The sequence below is a fragment of the Sinohyriopsis cumingii genome, chromosome 16, assembly GCF_028554795.1.
Source record: "Sinohyriopsis cumingii isolate HCF-2022 chromosome 16, ASM2855479v2, whole genome shotgun sequence".
Taxonomy (NCBI): Eukaryota; Metazoa; Mollusca; class Bivalvia; order Unionida; family Unionidae; genus Sinohyriopsis; species Sinohyriopsis cumingii.
In genome coordinates, this window is record NC_142976.1 from 9,471,539 (window position 1) to 9,484,493 (window position 12,955).

The window sequence follows — 12,955 nt, forward strand, 5'->3', positions numbered from 1 at the left end:
GCACGCACACACACAAAGTAAACCGATTATTATCGAATATAGTAAAACAAATTGCCGGAAAGTTAACTATTCCATGCAGTGGTTTTACACAAGCTGCCAAAAATGTTTTTAATAAATATACGTCTGATAAATTTGTGCAGTCAAATCAATGATGCTTATTAAGAATTTACGATATTCAAGCACACCAATAAAAGCAAATTCTATTTGCCATTGTTCACTGAAGTAAATTATGTGTTTTTACTTTATGACAATTGCATGATTCGCGAAACTAACATCACACACGATCTAACAATGTAAATTGTTAATATGAACCTCCTGATCTTCATTCCATCTCCAGCAACCGATATGATTGGATTATGTTGGAACGTACTCTTCCTGGCTGTTTTGCCAACCGAGCTTGTGTCAGACAATTGCGAAAAGAAATGTACGTATCTCTCTCTCTCTCTCTCTCTCTCTCTCTCACACACACACACATCTGCACATCTTTTTCTTTCGGCAGTATTACTTTCTTCTAGTATAAATAATTACAAAAATGTAAATATATCGACTTTTCTCGCGCGAAAGTCCAATTAGATTTGAAAAGGAAACTTATTAACCATTTATATTTACTGCGCTTGAGAAAGGGTGTCATTCCTTAGAGTAAAATAATATATTTATTTTTTTAGCTAATAATTGATTTAGATGTTACCTAGAGAGGCAACATCTTCACACATGTCTCAGTCCACCATCAAGAAAACGTCACCTTTGATAGCAATTCCCAATTTTATCTCAAAATAGAACTTTAATTGTCCAAGGGGTGCAAATACCATTTGCATATATTATATATTATATTTTTAATACACTATGATGTTTAATAATTGTATACAAAAGACAGGCTGAGGGGCATTACATAAAATATAACGGAGATAATAACATCAAAAACATTACTTTATGGGTTTTCAACTCGTTTCTAATTCTGCAAATTTTGCTTTATTGACGATGAAATATGTTTCAAAAATGAAACAAGAAACGAACTTTTTTGGAGACTAATGTAAACGATTACTGTAAAAGACGGTTTAGAAAAAGTATTGGTACGGTCATTTTTATAACTTATTTAACATCACCAGTAGATAAAATAAATGTTCAGATATATTTGTGTTCCGTTAATTAGGCCTCGATACTAAAGAAAATTAATTATAAGAATAGTTGGTGATACTCTTATTGATATAATAGGATTAACATGGATGATCTTTAATTCCGCTTTTTCAATGCATTATAAGCTTTAACATCAACTGAGAAGAAAATGTGCAGTCAGCACTAATTTGTTTGTATTAAATATAAAATGATTAAGGCCATTCATATAATAGCAGTCCCTTTACGACAACACACAACAAACACTGCACACTAAATCGCGTAAAGGATAAATTATTGCTAGAGGGATTACTTGGTCAAAAATGACAGCACCAGATCATAATAATAGACTGTTTACAACTGATTCTCGAGCTTCCTGCTTATATTTGTATTTTGCATGCCCGGTGTTGTTCCTCTACGTGATATCTTGGGCTCCGCTTCTTTGGTATGCAGGGTGTGTTGCAAGAGAGGCAAAACAAACTATTGCAAAACAAGTGACACTATATCTTGTATACTCAAGATTGTAGTCAGTGTGCATCACATAACAAGGTAAATAAGCAAATAAATAAATGATTCCTTTACATTGATGAATATAATTCAGTTATGGTTACTAAATGCTAATTTTCTGCCTAAATCGGTATGACAGCGATAGTGAAACAATCCCTGTACATTGATTTAATTTCGCGTGACGAGCTTCAACAAAATTTCATTTACAACGGTAAACTCGGGGCGACCGTTGGTTCATATTATTAGAGTTTGTTCAGCGGTCCAACGCATGGGGCGACGACAAGTGCCATTCAAAACGTTCACATGTCAAAATGAAGCTAAGAAGTCATTCGACAGGGATTGATCGTCAAAATATAACCATTTTTCAAAGTCTATAAACAATTCAAATCTTACCCACATTCAAATCCAATTTTCTGCCCGACACGTGGGCTCATAGCCATGCAAAAATACATTGCTGATTCTGGATGTTATAAAAAATTAATACTATTTTGGGCCACGAGGACATCATCAAAATCATTAACGATCGTGACCACTTGTCGTGCAGAATATTGGCGTAGAACCCAGTTGACTTTTCGTTATATGCAAACTATTGAAACCATCAAATTTTTTGTCATGCTACTAAGCTTTGTCTCTGCTCAACCATGTACTCAAAGCACAAAACAATTTGGCTAACTTCTCAAGTTCTAATACCACATAATTATTAATTGCTTTATATAATATTCACTATATCTATTAAAATATAAGGTCACTCAAACTAAACATTAAAACATCATTAATGAAATAATCAGGTAAACTTTACATCAAAAAGAGAATCCACGAGTTTCTAAGTCATATATTACCCAAACTTACATCACCTAAATAATGCTTTTAAAATATTTAGTTGGAAAGATATGAAGTGAAAACATTTGTGAGAATTATATAATGGAATGCATATCGATATATAATATTATAATAACAAATTAAATGATGTACAAGGCCTAAAAACCCAAGTTAATATTTTTATCTATTAATGTAGAAGTCCAGCTTAGAGGTCATGCTAAACTTACCCATTTTACTTTCCGTATTTGTGTGATGTCATTAACAGCTCTTCTTAATTTACATGAAACACTCCTAATTGGTTCAGAATTAAAGGAGGTATAGTCTGACTCCAACATTATACAGATGTTTGATGCATTTTTCAGACACCGGTCCAGATTATTGCAGCAAAATTGCAGATGGCTGTACCTCTTCAAAGTGCAAAAATGGTGCCACATGTGTGATATCCGACAAGAAGGTACAATGTGTATGTCCCTCAGGGTACACAGGTAAAACACCATGTATTACATGACAGTGTATCTACATCAAAATTGAAAATGTTTGCCTCAGGATATGTAGGAGATCATTGTTTTAATAATGGATTACTTTGAAGAAACAAATGTAGATGTAAGGAGTGCTTATTTAACAGTGGTATTTAGTTGTGTTACCACTCCATTGTCATAAACTAAGTTACAGAAAGAAGCAAAAAAAAAAAAAAAAGTTAGTAAAACTTAACAAACAATTTCATTATCAATGCTATAAAAATGATAATGTAAGAGGAGCTTACAGTATCAGGGGGTAAATCCAAAAACAATCCTGAAATTGTTTTATGAAAGTCCAAGAGAATGAAAAGTTCCGTATAAACTTTTGAACCGGAAATATCCTGGTCCGCTAAGAATCGTGACGTTGTCACAATGGCGTCGTCCAGAACCCCTTTTAATAATTCACGGTAGTTCCAAAAATAGTATAGTCCAAAAGAATGAATACTTTCTATTTCCAATGAACAGTCCAAACAATGTTTTCCCTCTCGACTGGAATAATATCTAAGTACAACATGAAACACTTATGCGGACTCACAGCAATAACACAATAAATGAGAATGACTCTAAAATAGATATGAAATCTGATTGCTCAGTTCTCTCCTAATAGACCGTCGAGTACGATCATTTTTAACAATACCCCCTCCCCCACGAGACAGAGCTTACTACTCATTAAACACTGCGAAACGGCTATTCATATGGCCTAGCCCACCCAATGGAAAATTGCTTATTTCTTCTAGAATCGTCAAAACCCAACCAGACAATTGGAAAAAAGGCCGAATTTCGTAAACATATTTACGAAGAATTCTATTATTAGTAACATGTAATACGTTCTTTAGCATCTATCTATAGATCCTACGCAATTTTGCGTTTTTTAATATTCATCACACAGGACCTATTCACGTAGGCAAAATCTAACTTTAAATTACAGTCGTGATTAAAATTTTAAAAATTAGATGAAGTCATATACCAGGAGTTTACAAAACAATATAGGTGTATATTCCAGTTGGTAGAACATCTGCCTCTTAATCAGAGAGTTGCAGTTCGATGCCTACTCAGGCTAGCCTGCCTCTGTGCATCCTTGGCAGAAACACTTAGCACCCATTTTCTTAGCATGAACTTAATAATGTGTTAAAATTCTGTTGAAACCAACAACCAACCTGTTCTCTAGCGATAACTTAATTATCCCTGAGCTCCTTTGCATAACATGTGTTTATGATGATTTATTTAAAAACGTATTCTGTTGTTTTCCATTCGTTGTCTCATTTCAAAAGTGTGAAGTCCGTTTTTGTTCCTTACAGACGTCACATGTAATTTGTTAATACATTATGTTGGGCTTGACCAACAATTCCAAGTTCACCAAAGAATGATCAAATTCCTCAAATAAACAATGCATGAACTTTGCATAATTAGCGCCCTTGTTGTTTAACATCCCCGAGTGCACAGTGAGTTTTCTTCCTTCCTTAAAAACAAATTTCACGTTTCAGCATAACATGCTGATTACCATTATTTACATTTTTTATCATCATTAGTTTGAGGTTAAAAATGGTAACTTGTTTGGAATTAAAATATTGTACCCATTGACAGAAAGCACAGATAAAACATTAGGTTCGAAGTAATTCCACATATGTTTGGGAAATCAAATAAATTTCAATTTCGTTCGATATTTGTGACCATAGATTCCTTATCAATTTTGTTGAAATCTCAAATACTTCGTATATTTCAAAATGTGCTGGAGGAGTTTCGTACAACATAGGTGTTTAAATGCTATTATTTGCAGTTGTGCATCAAGAGGGGTATCAAGTCACATATTTAATTTTCTCTTTCTATTTCTAATAATTTCACTGTTGCTATTTTTAAAAATAAAATCCGTAAAGGCATACTAAATAAATAACATCAACAAACAACTTTTTATAATAGTTACTGCACTAAAGGTCTTCTTGGAAATGTCATTACTCTAAAACTTTCCAGCACAAAGTTTGTGAGGAAGAAAACATTGCAAGAAACAATAATACATAATTATTTGAGCATTCAGAAATTCTTGGTGTTCCAGTACTTGTTGGTAATTGGTATTAGATATAATGTATGCCGCCAACTTCTTGGTGCTTCCAATACTTGCTAGTAATTGTTATTAGATATAATGTATGCCGTCAACTTACTTCTTGGTACTTCCAATACTTGCTGGTAATTGTTATTAGATATAATGTATGCCGTCAGCTTCTTGGTGTTCCCAATACTTGCTGGTAATTTTTATTAGTATAATGTATACCGTCAAGAATAATATGATATGATGAATCAACAGAATTAAAAGGACACACCAATCATAGAAATAAAAACATGTATTAGATAGTAACAATTATATTAAACAGTTTTAAGAAAGGAAACAAAATAATTTCATATGTACCTTAATTTATTCATACAGGTAGTACATGTAATAAGTGTATAAATGGATGTACAGGTAACAACGGGAGCACAAACATCCTGGACATTGACATTACCCCCTGTCAGGAACAGTACCCCTGTCCGGATGGAGCCAACCAATATAATTGCACCTGCGCGGCTAATTATACAGGTAAAAGTTCAGATGAAGTAAATATAATTGGATATTTAACAATAACGTAAACAAACAAATAAAAAGCACACCTAAGCATCATTCGACAACAAATTTACTAAGTCCTTTATCACCCAAGCCTTATGTGAGCTTGCTACCACCATTAGAATATTAAGTTGAAACGAGTTAAAGTATAAAAATATATGTGACAAATAATCGAATTCAAATTTTAAATAAATACAAATGTAAATAAATGAACATCATGTCCAGCACGTTACCTGCGTCATATAACTCAATATTACACACCAGTTAACATGGTCACTACATAAATATTTGCAGATATGAAAATTTTCTATACTGAAAATAGTGTTGTCACTTAAAATCAATTCAACATGTTGATGGCTACAATTTAACCTAATCGTTTGAGCGTCCGCCTCGGATGCGGGAGGTCGTGGTTTCGATCCTCGGCCGAGTCATACCAATAACTTACCAAAATGGTACTAACAGTTACCTCGCTTGGCGCTCAGCATTAAGAGGTTAGTGTTAGGGGTGGTCGACCTGGTGTCATGATAATGTGACTGAGTGGGACATCATGTTACATATCTGCAGCATGATGCCTCAATGTACTGTCACACTGCATACATTGTAGAGATATGTAAAATGTAAATTACCAATGATATCAACGGTGCTAACTATTTCTTTGTATTTTTATTCTCTCTCTCTCTCTATATCTATATATCTATATATATATCTATATATATATATATATATATATATATATATATATATATATATATATATATATATATATAGTTGACCATATGGACTTCTCTGACATTAAGTTTTTCCTTATAGCCATATGGACTTATAATGTTAACCCTATCATTGTTTTTGACATTATATTTCTTATTAGGGACCAGCAAACCTCACTATATTAATTTTTTCTTAGATCTCATATAGATCTACTCACGTTAAACGTATGAATATTTTAACACGACACCTCCCGTTCGAGATCAGATGCAACCATAATGTTACAATGTTTCTTCCCACCAAACAGCCATTAGGCTACAATATTACATTTCCCGCCAAATTGTTTAACCTATTGACATTAATAACAAATTATATCTCATTATGCCCTAAAATCTAAAAGCTTTTTATAACGTAGGATTCCACTTATCCCCAATGCTACAATTTTTTATACTCCTATCATGATTTGAGATACCTCCATAGAGAATAATTAAAACAAGCAGATCCCAATTTAATTTTAGTATTGTTTTTAACACCGACAGGGATTTGCCTTCAGCTAATGTTATTCGACAGAATATAACATTAAAGATCGTAGCAGTAACTTTCGTTTAGCACAACTATATCCCACATAGTCCTTCCTTATGTAACCACAATTGATTAGAATCCAACATCTGACGTACATTTGTTGAAAAAATATAAACATATTTTGGTTAAATCCATGACATTTACTTAGTCGCCACACTGTTCCCTAATTGGGCCAAGTGCCGTGATCGTAAGATGAAACAAAAACTGACATTCTTTCTCCAAATGCACCTGATTCTTGGGAAAGACTCTTTAGCACATTATGTAAATAAATTTTTCCTCCAGCCAAATTAAGATTATTCATCCACGAATTAGAAACTCAACGCCGTTAGACCTCAGTAGTGGTACATGTTAATCCATGTGATCTGGTAACCAACATTTCGCAAAGTCTTGAAACAATTTTTTATCAAACTTTTGGCTAAATCTTCACAATCCAGGATTGTGGCCAAAATTTGACTAAGCCTTAAGAATCCGAAACTTTAGCCAAATTTTGGATGATTCCCGATTGGGTAGAACTTTAGCCAAGTTTTGGATGATTCCCGAGAGGGTAGAACTTTAGCCACAGTTTGGCTAAACTTTGATATACATGTCACCATTTTGGCTAAGCCTCAGACAGGATGGGCATGAAAATACTTTCACTATCACCATGGCTGATCTAAAACTTGATTCCATCAGGTCTGTAAAGTTTAATATTAAAAACAACATTATCTCTTCGCCATATGAATGAATTTTCCCAGCCAACCTTTGATAATGCATAACCGCTCAAAATTAAATTACTTGGGTTCCACGCTGTTTTGATAAACATGTTACTTTATACGTGAAGCAAATTGTTGGGATGTGTCTACAATTCAAAGTTCTATTCGGCTTTTCCTAGATAAATATTTTGTTCTCTCTCCATTACGTCATCAATTATAATAACAGGTAGAATTCTGTGTTAGTACAGTATGTATTCGTTTGGTTAAACTGGTGCTTTTGCTGATGTTCAATAAGGAGTGACTTTTTACCAGTGGTTTCTTTCTCAATAAAGTTTTGAACAGAAAGCCCAAAATCGCTCAGTTGATTGACATCTTCGTCATGGCTACATACCTTGAATTATGCTTGAAGACCTTTAAATGTTGGATTCTTCTGTCACTAACATTGGCCGTATTCCATTAAAGAAGAAACGCGTTCATGTAAGGAAGCTTTGTCCAAAATTAGTCTTCTGTCCGGCAGCTTTAACAAGTCTCTTTAAGGCACGTTTATTAAATCTGGCCATATTTGATAGTAGATAGGTATAATTTTTAAAACGTATTCAAAGGTTTTTATGCCATGTTAATTTCCTTCAAATTCAGTCAAATTTCTTATCAGCGGATTTTAACAAATTGATTAGGGCTTCATTTCTCTTTGGTAACAGCAGCCATATTTCAAGGTAGATCGCTTGTTTCGACTTGAAATGCTTTAATGACAGGATGCTTTTATACACTCCAATTTCTACTTTCTTGTATATTTAGGAATCATTTGTGCTTCATGCAAACAATGCAGAAAACATTAATGATGTTAATTATTTCATTTTTTCAGCTATTTACTGGATTTTTTCACTGATTTCCATTGGACATACATTTTATGGATTTCGTGGTTGTTTCAATCCACGAATGTTAAGACCCAACAAAGAATGATCCTCTTATGTAAACAACATATTTTTTCCCCCAATGTACAAATTTCAGTACAGAAGAATTTGTCATATTGCACAAAACCCTGAAAAAATTTTATCACAAAAATAAACGAATTTAAAGAAATTGTTTTTTGTTTCGAAATTGGTCAGTGCCACATTGACTTTGACTTTTAAGTTGTACAATTATTATTCTTTTATACGTTACTAATAGATCCAAATTACAGGGTTTTCTTCTATCTGATGATTTGTAAAGCAAATAGTAATCCATGATTAAATATCGGTATATATATATATATATATATATATATATATATATATATATATATATATATATATATATATATATATATATTGTTTAACTCCCAACAATTAGCAGTCCTAAATTAGCAGGAACATGTATAATGTCGACAAATTAAACAATCATTATGGTATTATTCCTTATAATTTCAGTCCTAAATTTATGGCTACCATACTATTTTATGGTATTATTCCTTATAATTTCAGTCCTAAATTTCTGGCTACTATACTATTTTATGGTATTATTCTTTATAATTTCAGTCTTACATGTCCGGCTACCATACTATTTTATGGTATTATTCCTTATAATTTCAGTTCTAAATATAAGGCTACTATACTATTTTTTGGTATTATTCCTTATAATTTCAGTCTTAAATTTATGGTTACTATACTATTTTATGGTATTATTCCTTATAATTTCAGTCTAAAATTTATGGCTACCATACTATTTTATGGTTCTGAGCACCACTTACTAATATAGTTTTATACATGACACCAATACGTGATATTTAACTTCAACACAGGATATATTTGACAGTGAGTGTACAATATTTACGCAGATGTTCATTTCTTTGTATATTAATATGGCCCCCTCTATTACCGATGAGCTTAAACAATAACCTTGTATATTAAAATGACTTTCCATAATAAACATAAGCTTAATCAATAACATTGCGTACCATAATGATCACCTATATTACCATTAAGATTAAACAATAACATGAGTTAGCAATATGCCAGTTTTGACGGGTTACACTGTAACAAAATCCCATGTTATTTAACAAATTAAAAAGTTTATAATGGAAACATGTAGAATTTGTAATATTATAGATGTGTATCCTAGATTTTTTTTTTCTGCTGTGGTTCAGTTTGAAAAGCGGCGATTTACTTTGCTTAAAATAGCCAAATTTCTCTATAGCTGACAAATGTAATAACTAAACTTGCCCGAAACCCACTCTAAATCAACCACTGTACCTCTATATGAATTCGACTAATGCATTAAATTCCGATATAAGTAATAATACATTACCAACTTCATGTGATACCTATACAAATTCAATTCCAGATATGAATAAAATCTACTATTGTCACTCTTTAATTTTAATGTAGAATTTTAACATTCTGCAGTTTAACCGCACGATTCTTGGGTGCAGATTTTAAAAGTTTCCCCTAATGCCTTTAAAAAAAGAAAGATTTTCACACTTTTTCATTTTTAATGGTGATAAAAGCTTGAGAAAAATCAACAAATATAATTTTTTTTAAAAAGACCTTTTCACCTTTTCCTTTGCTCTAAGACACTCATCTACATTAAAATTAAATTTTCAAGAATGACTGTCTCCATGGTGTCTTTATAGTGAGATTCTGTGTGAGGGAACCAGACCGATTTCATGAAATGGCTCCCATCCATCAGTGGAAAGTCTGGCTACGATAATTTTAACAGCTTGAAGTTTGAGTAGTCTTTCGTACTGATATATACATTATCCACATAATGATTCTGGCACAATGATTGATATAAAGTAGGTAATGAATATGTTATATACCAGTTCCATGTCAATTGTTAACATGCTCTGACAATGTGCTGTTTTTATTCATTTTCGTTATTCATTAAAGTAGATAATGAATATTTTATATACCAGTTGCATGTCGATTGTTAATATGCTCTAACAATGTGCTGTTTTTTATTCATTTTCGTTGTTCATTAAAGTAGATAATGAATATTTTATATGTCAACGACAAATGCACCCTTTAAGGCTATTCTAATTCATATACTCCGATGAATGGATACTTTTAGTCATGTATTTCCGCCATAAGCTCAGTTAGAGCCTGTAGATACACGAACATGACTGGTTTATTCAAACATGCATTAATCACACGATCATGACCGGTTTATTCAAACATACATTAATCACACGATCATCACTGGTATATCCAAACATTCATTAATCACACGATCATGACTGGTTTACTCAAAATGCATTAATCATACGATCATGTCTGGTTTACTCAAAATGCATTAATCACACGATCATGACTTGTTTACTCAAAATGCATTAATCACACGATCATGGCTGGTTTATTCAAACATGCATTAATCGCACGATCATGACTTGTTTATTCAAACATGCATTATTCACACGATCATGACTTGTTTACTCAAAATGCATCAATCACACGATCATGACTGGTTTACTCAACATGTATTAATTACAGGATCATTACTCGTTTACTCAAACATGCATTAATCACACGAACATCAATGGTTTACTCAAAAATACATTAATCACACGATCATGACTGGTTTATTCAACATGCAATAATCACACGATCATGTCTGGTTTATTTAACATGCATTAATCACACGAGCATCAATTGTTTACTCCAAAATACATTAATTACACGATCATTACTTGTTTATTCAACATGCAATAATCACACGAGCATGACTGGCTTACTCAACATGTAATAATCACGCGATCATGACTGGTTTATTCAAACATGGATTAATCACACGATCATGACTGGTTTACTCAAAATGCATTAATCACACGAGCATGACTTGTTTACTCAAAATGCATTAACCGCACGATCATTATTGGTTTACTCAAACATGCATTAATCACACGATCATGACTGGGTTACTCAAAATGCATTATTCACACGAGCATGATTCTTTACTCAACATGCATTAATCACATGATCATGACTGGTTTACTCAATATGCATTAATCACACGATCATCACTGGTATACTCAAACATGCATTAATCACACGATCATCACTGGTTTACTCAAACATGCATTAGTCACACGAGTATGACTGGTATACTCAAACATCACAATATCATGACTGGTTTTACTCAACATGCATTAATCACACGATCATGACTGGTTTACCAAACATGCATTAATCACACGAGCATGACTGGTTTATCTTTTTGATACACAAGGAGAAAAGAGTTTTGGAATAACATAATAATGTCTTCTTTGAGAAATTGATCTCAAGTTGTGACAATCTGAAACATGTTTATTTTAAACAGAGATATAACATGTATTATGACTGTTATGAATATGACTTAAGGCTTGTCTTTTATGTTGCTTGTCCTTTGAGTTTAAAGATGACCATGACATCACTAACTGGTTTGGTTTCTGCGAGAACGTGAGTGACTGAATGATCAGGCCAATGTATGTTCTGAACTATCATCCTAGCTATATATATATAAGGAGATAATTAATATTTCTAAAACATCTAAATATCTGAGGTATTTTAGGTGGAAATCTAAATCTTGGTTTACGTCATCTTCAATGCCAGGTTTATGACATATGCATCGGGCTTTTGGGTTACACTCTCTGGTCTTGTCCAGGGATGGTCCTTGTGGGTATCCTTCCCCTGGGTCACAACGTGGAAACTGTTGCGATCCACAGTCAACAATCATATATGGGTCTGAAGGATATAAGACAGAACTAGCCATACCACCATATCCGGGATCCAGTCTGGCTATGAACTTTTCTTGGACTTTGATCAAGTTCTCATTAAGCCTATCAAAGTCTGCTTTTTTCTTTCTTTGTTTCCCTCTCCTTGGCCCAGGTGGTCTTGATCTTTCCCACTTCTTCTTCCATACATTCCCTCACAAGATTGTCAGATTCTTTTAAGGCAGCGGATCTCTTTTTCAGGCAGCTTAAGGGTGGGTATGGCCAATACAGGCAGGTCTCTATCTTTTCCAAAAAATCCTCACTAATCACCATCAAGTCTAAGAGTTTCTTCAGCAGGCCTACTTTGCATATTCTTTTCTTCCTCTCACCATACCTCTTTAATCAATGCCATGGCTTCTTTAATGTTTGTCACCCGTCTTTTTACACACTGTTGAATAGATGGATATTTCCAATATGTCTCTGTCTTCTCTAGCACATACTCCACTTCTGCCATACAATCCCAAATCTTCTATACAGCACATGGTTTTTATTGTTGAAACGTCAAAAGATGGGTAGTCCGACTGATGATGATGAAATTGCATTAAAGTCGCTTGCGCACATCGTGCATGCGCTACGATTTAAATTCCGCAATGGCGGACTAATTAATTAATTGAGGTGGGCGGAAGAAGAGCCTCATCCCCCACGCATTTCTGCACACAGAGTGCGCTAGTGAATTGTGTCCGATTTCGGGACATTTAAGTCCCAC

The 12,955-nt window shown here is 33.3% G+C and overlaps 1 protein-coding gene across 1 annotated transcript in view; it reads left to right on the forward strand.

Annotated features, from left to right (window-relative positions):
- The first annotated feature begins 342 nt into the window (after window positions 1-342).
- LOC149779920 (uncharacterized) overlaps window positions 343-12,955 on the forward strand; it is a 39,949-nt gene continuing 27,336 nt past the window's right edge. The window contains exons 1-3 of the mRNA XM_089936617.1: window positions 343-424; window positions 2,799-2,921; window positions 5,374-5,523. Coding sequence (XP_089792743.1) covers window positions 346-424; window positions 2,799-2,921; window positions 5,374-5,523 — 352 coding nt within the window. The 5' untranslated portion in view covers window positions 343-345. The remainder of the gene's footprint in view (window positions 425-2,798; window positions 2,922-5,373; window positions 5,524-12,955) is intronic.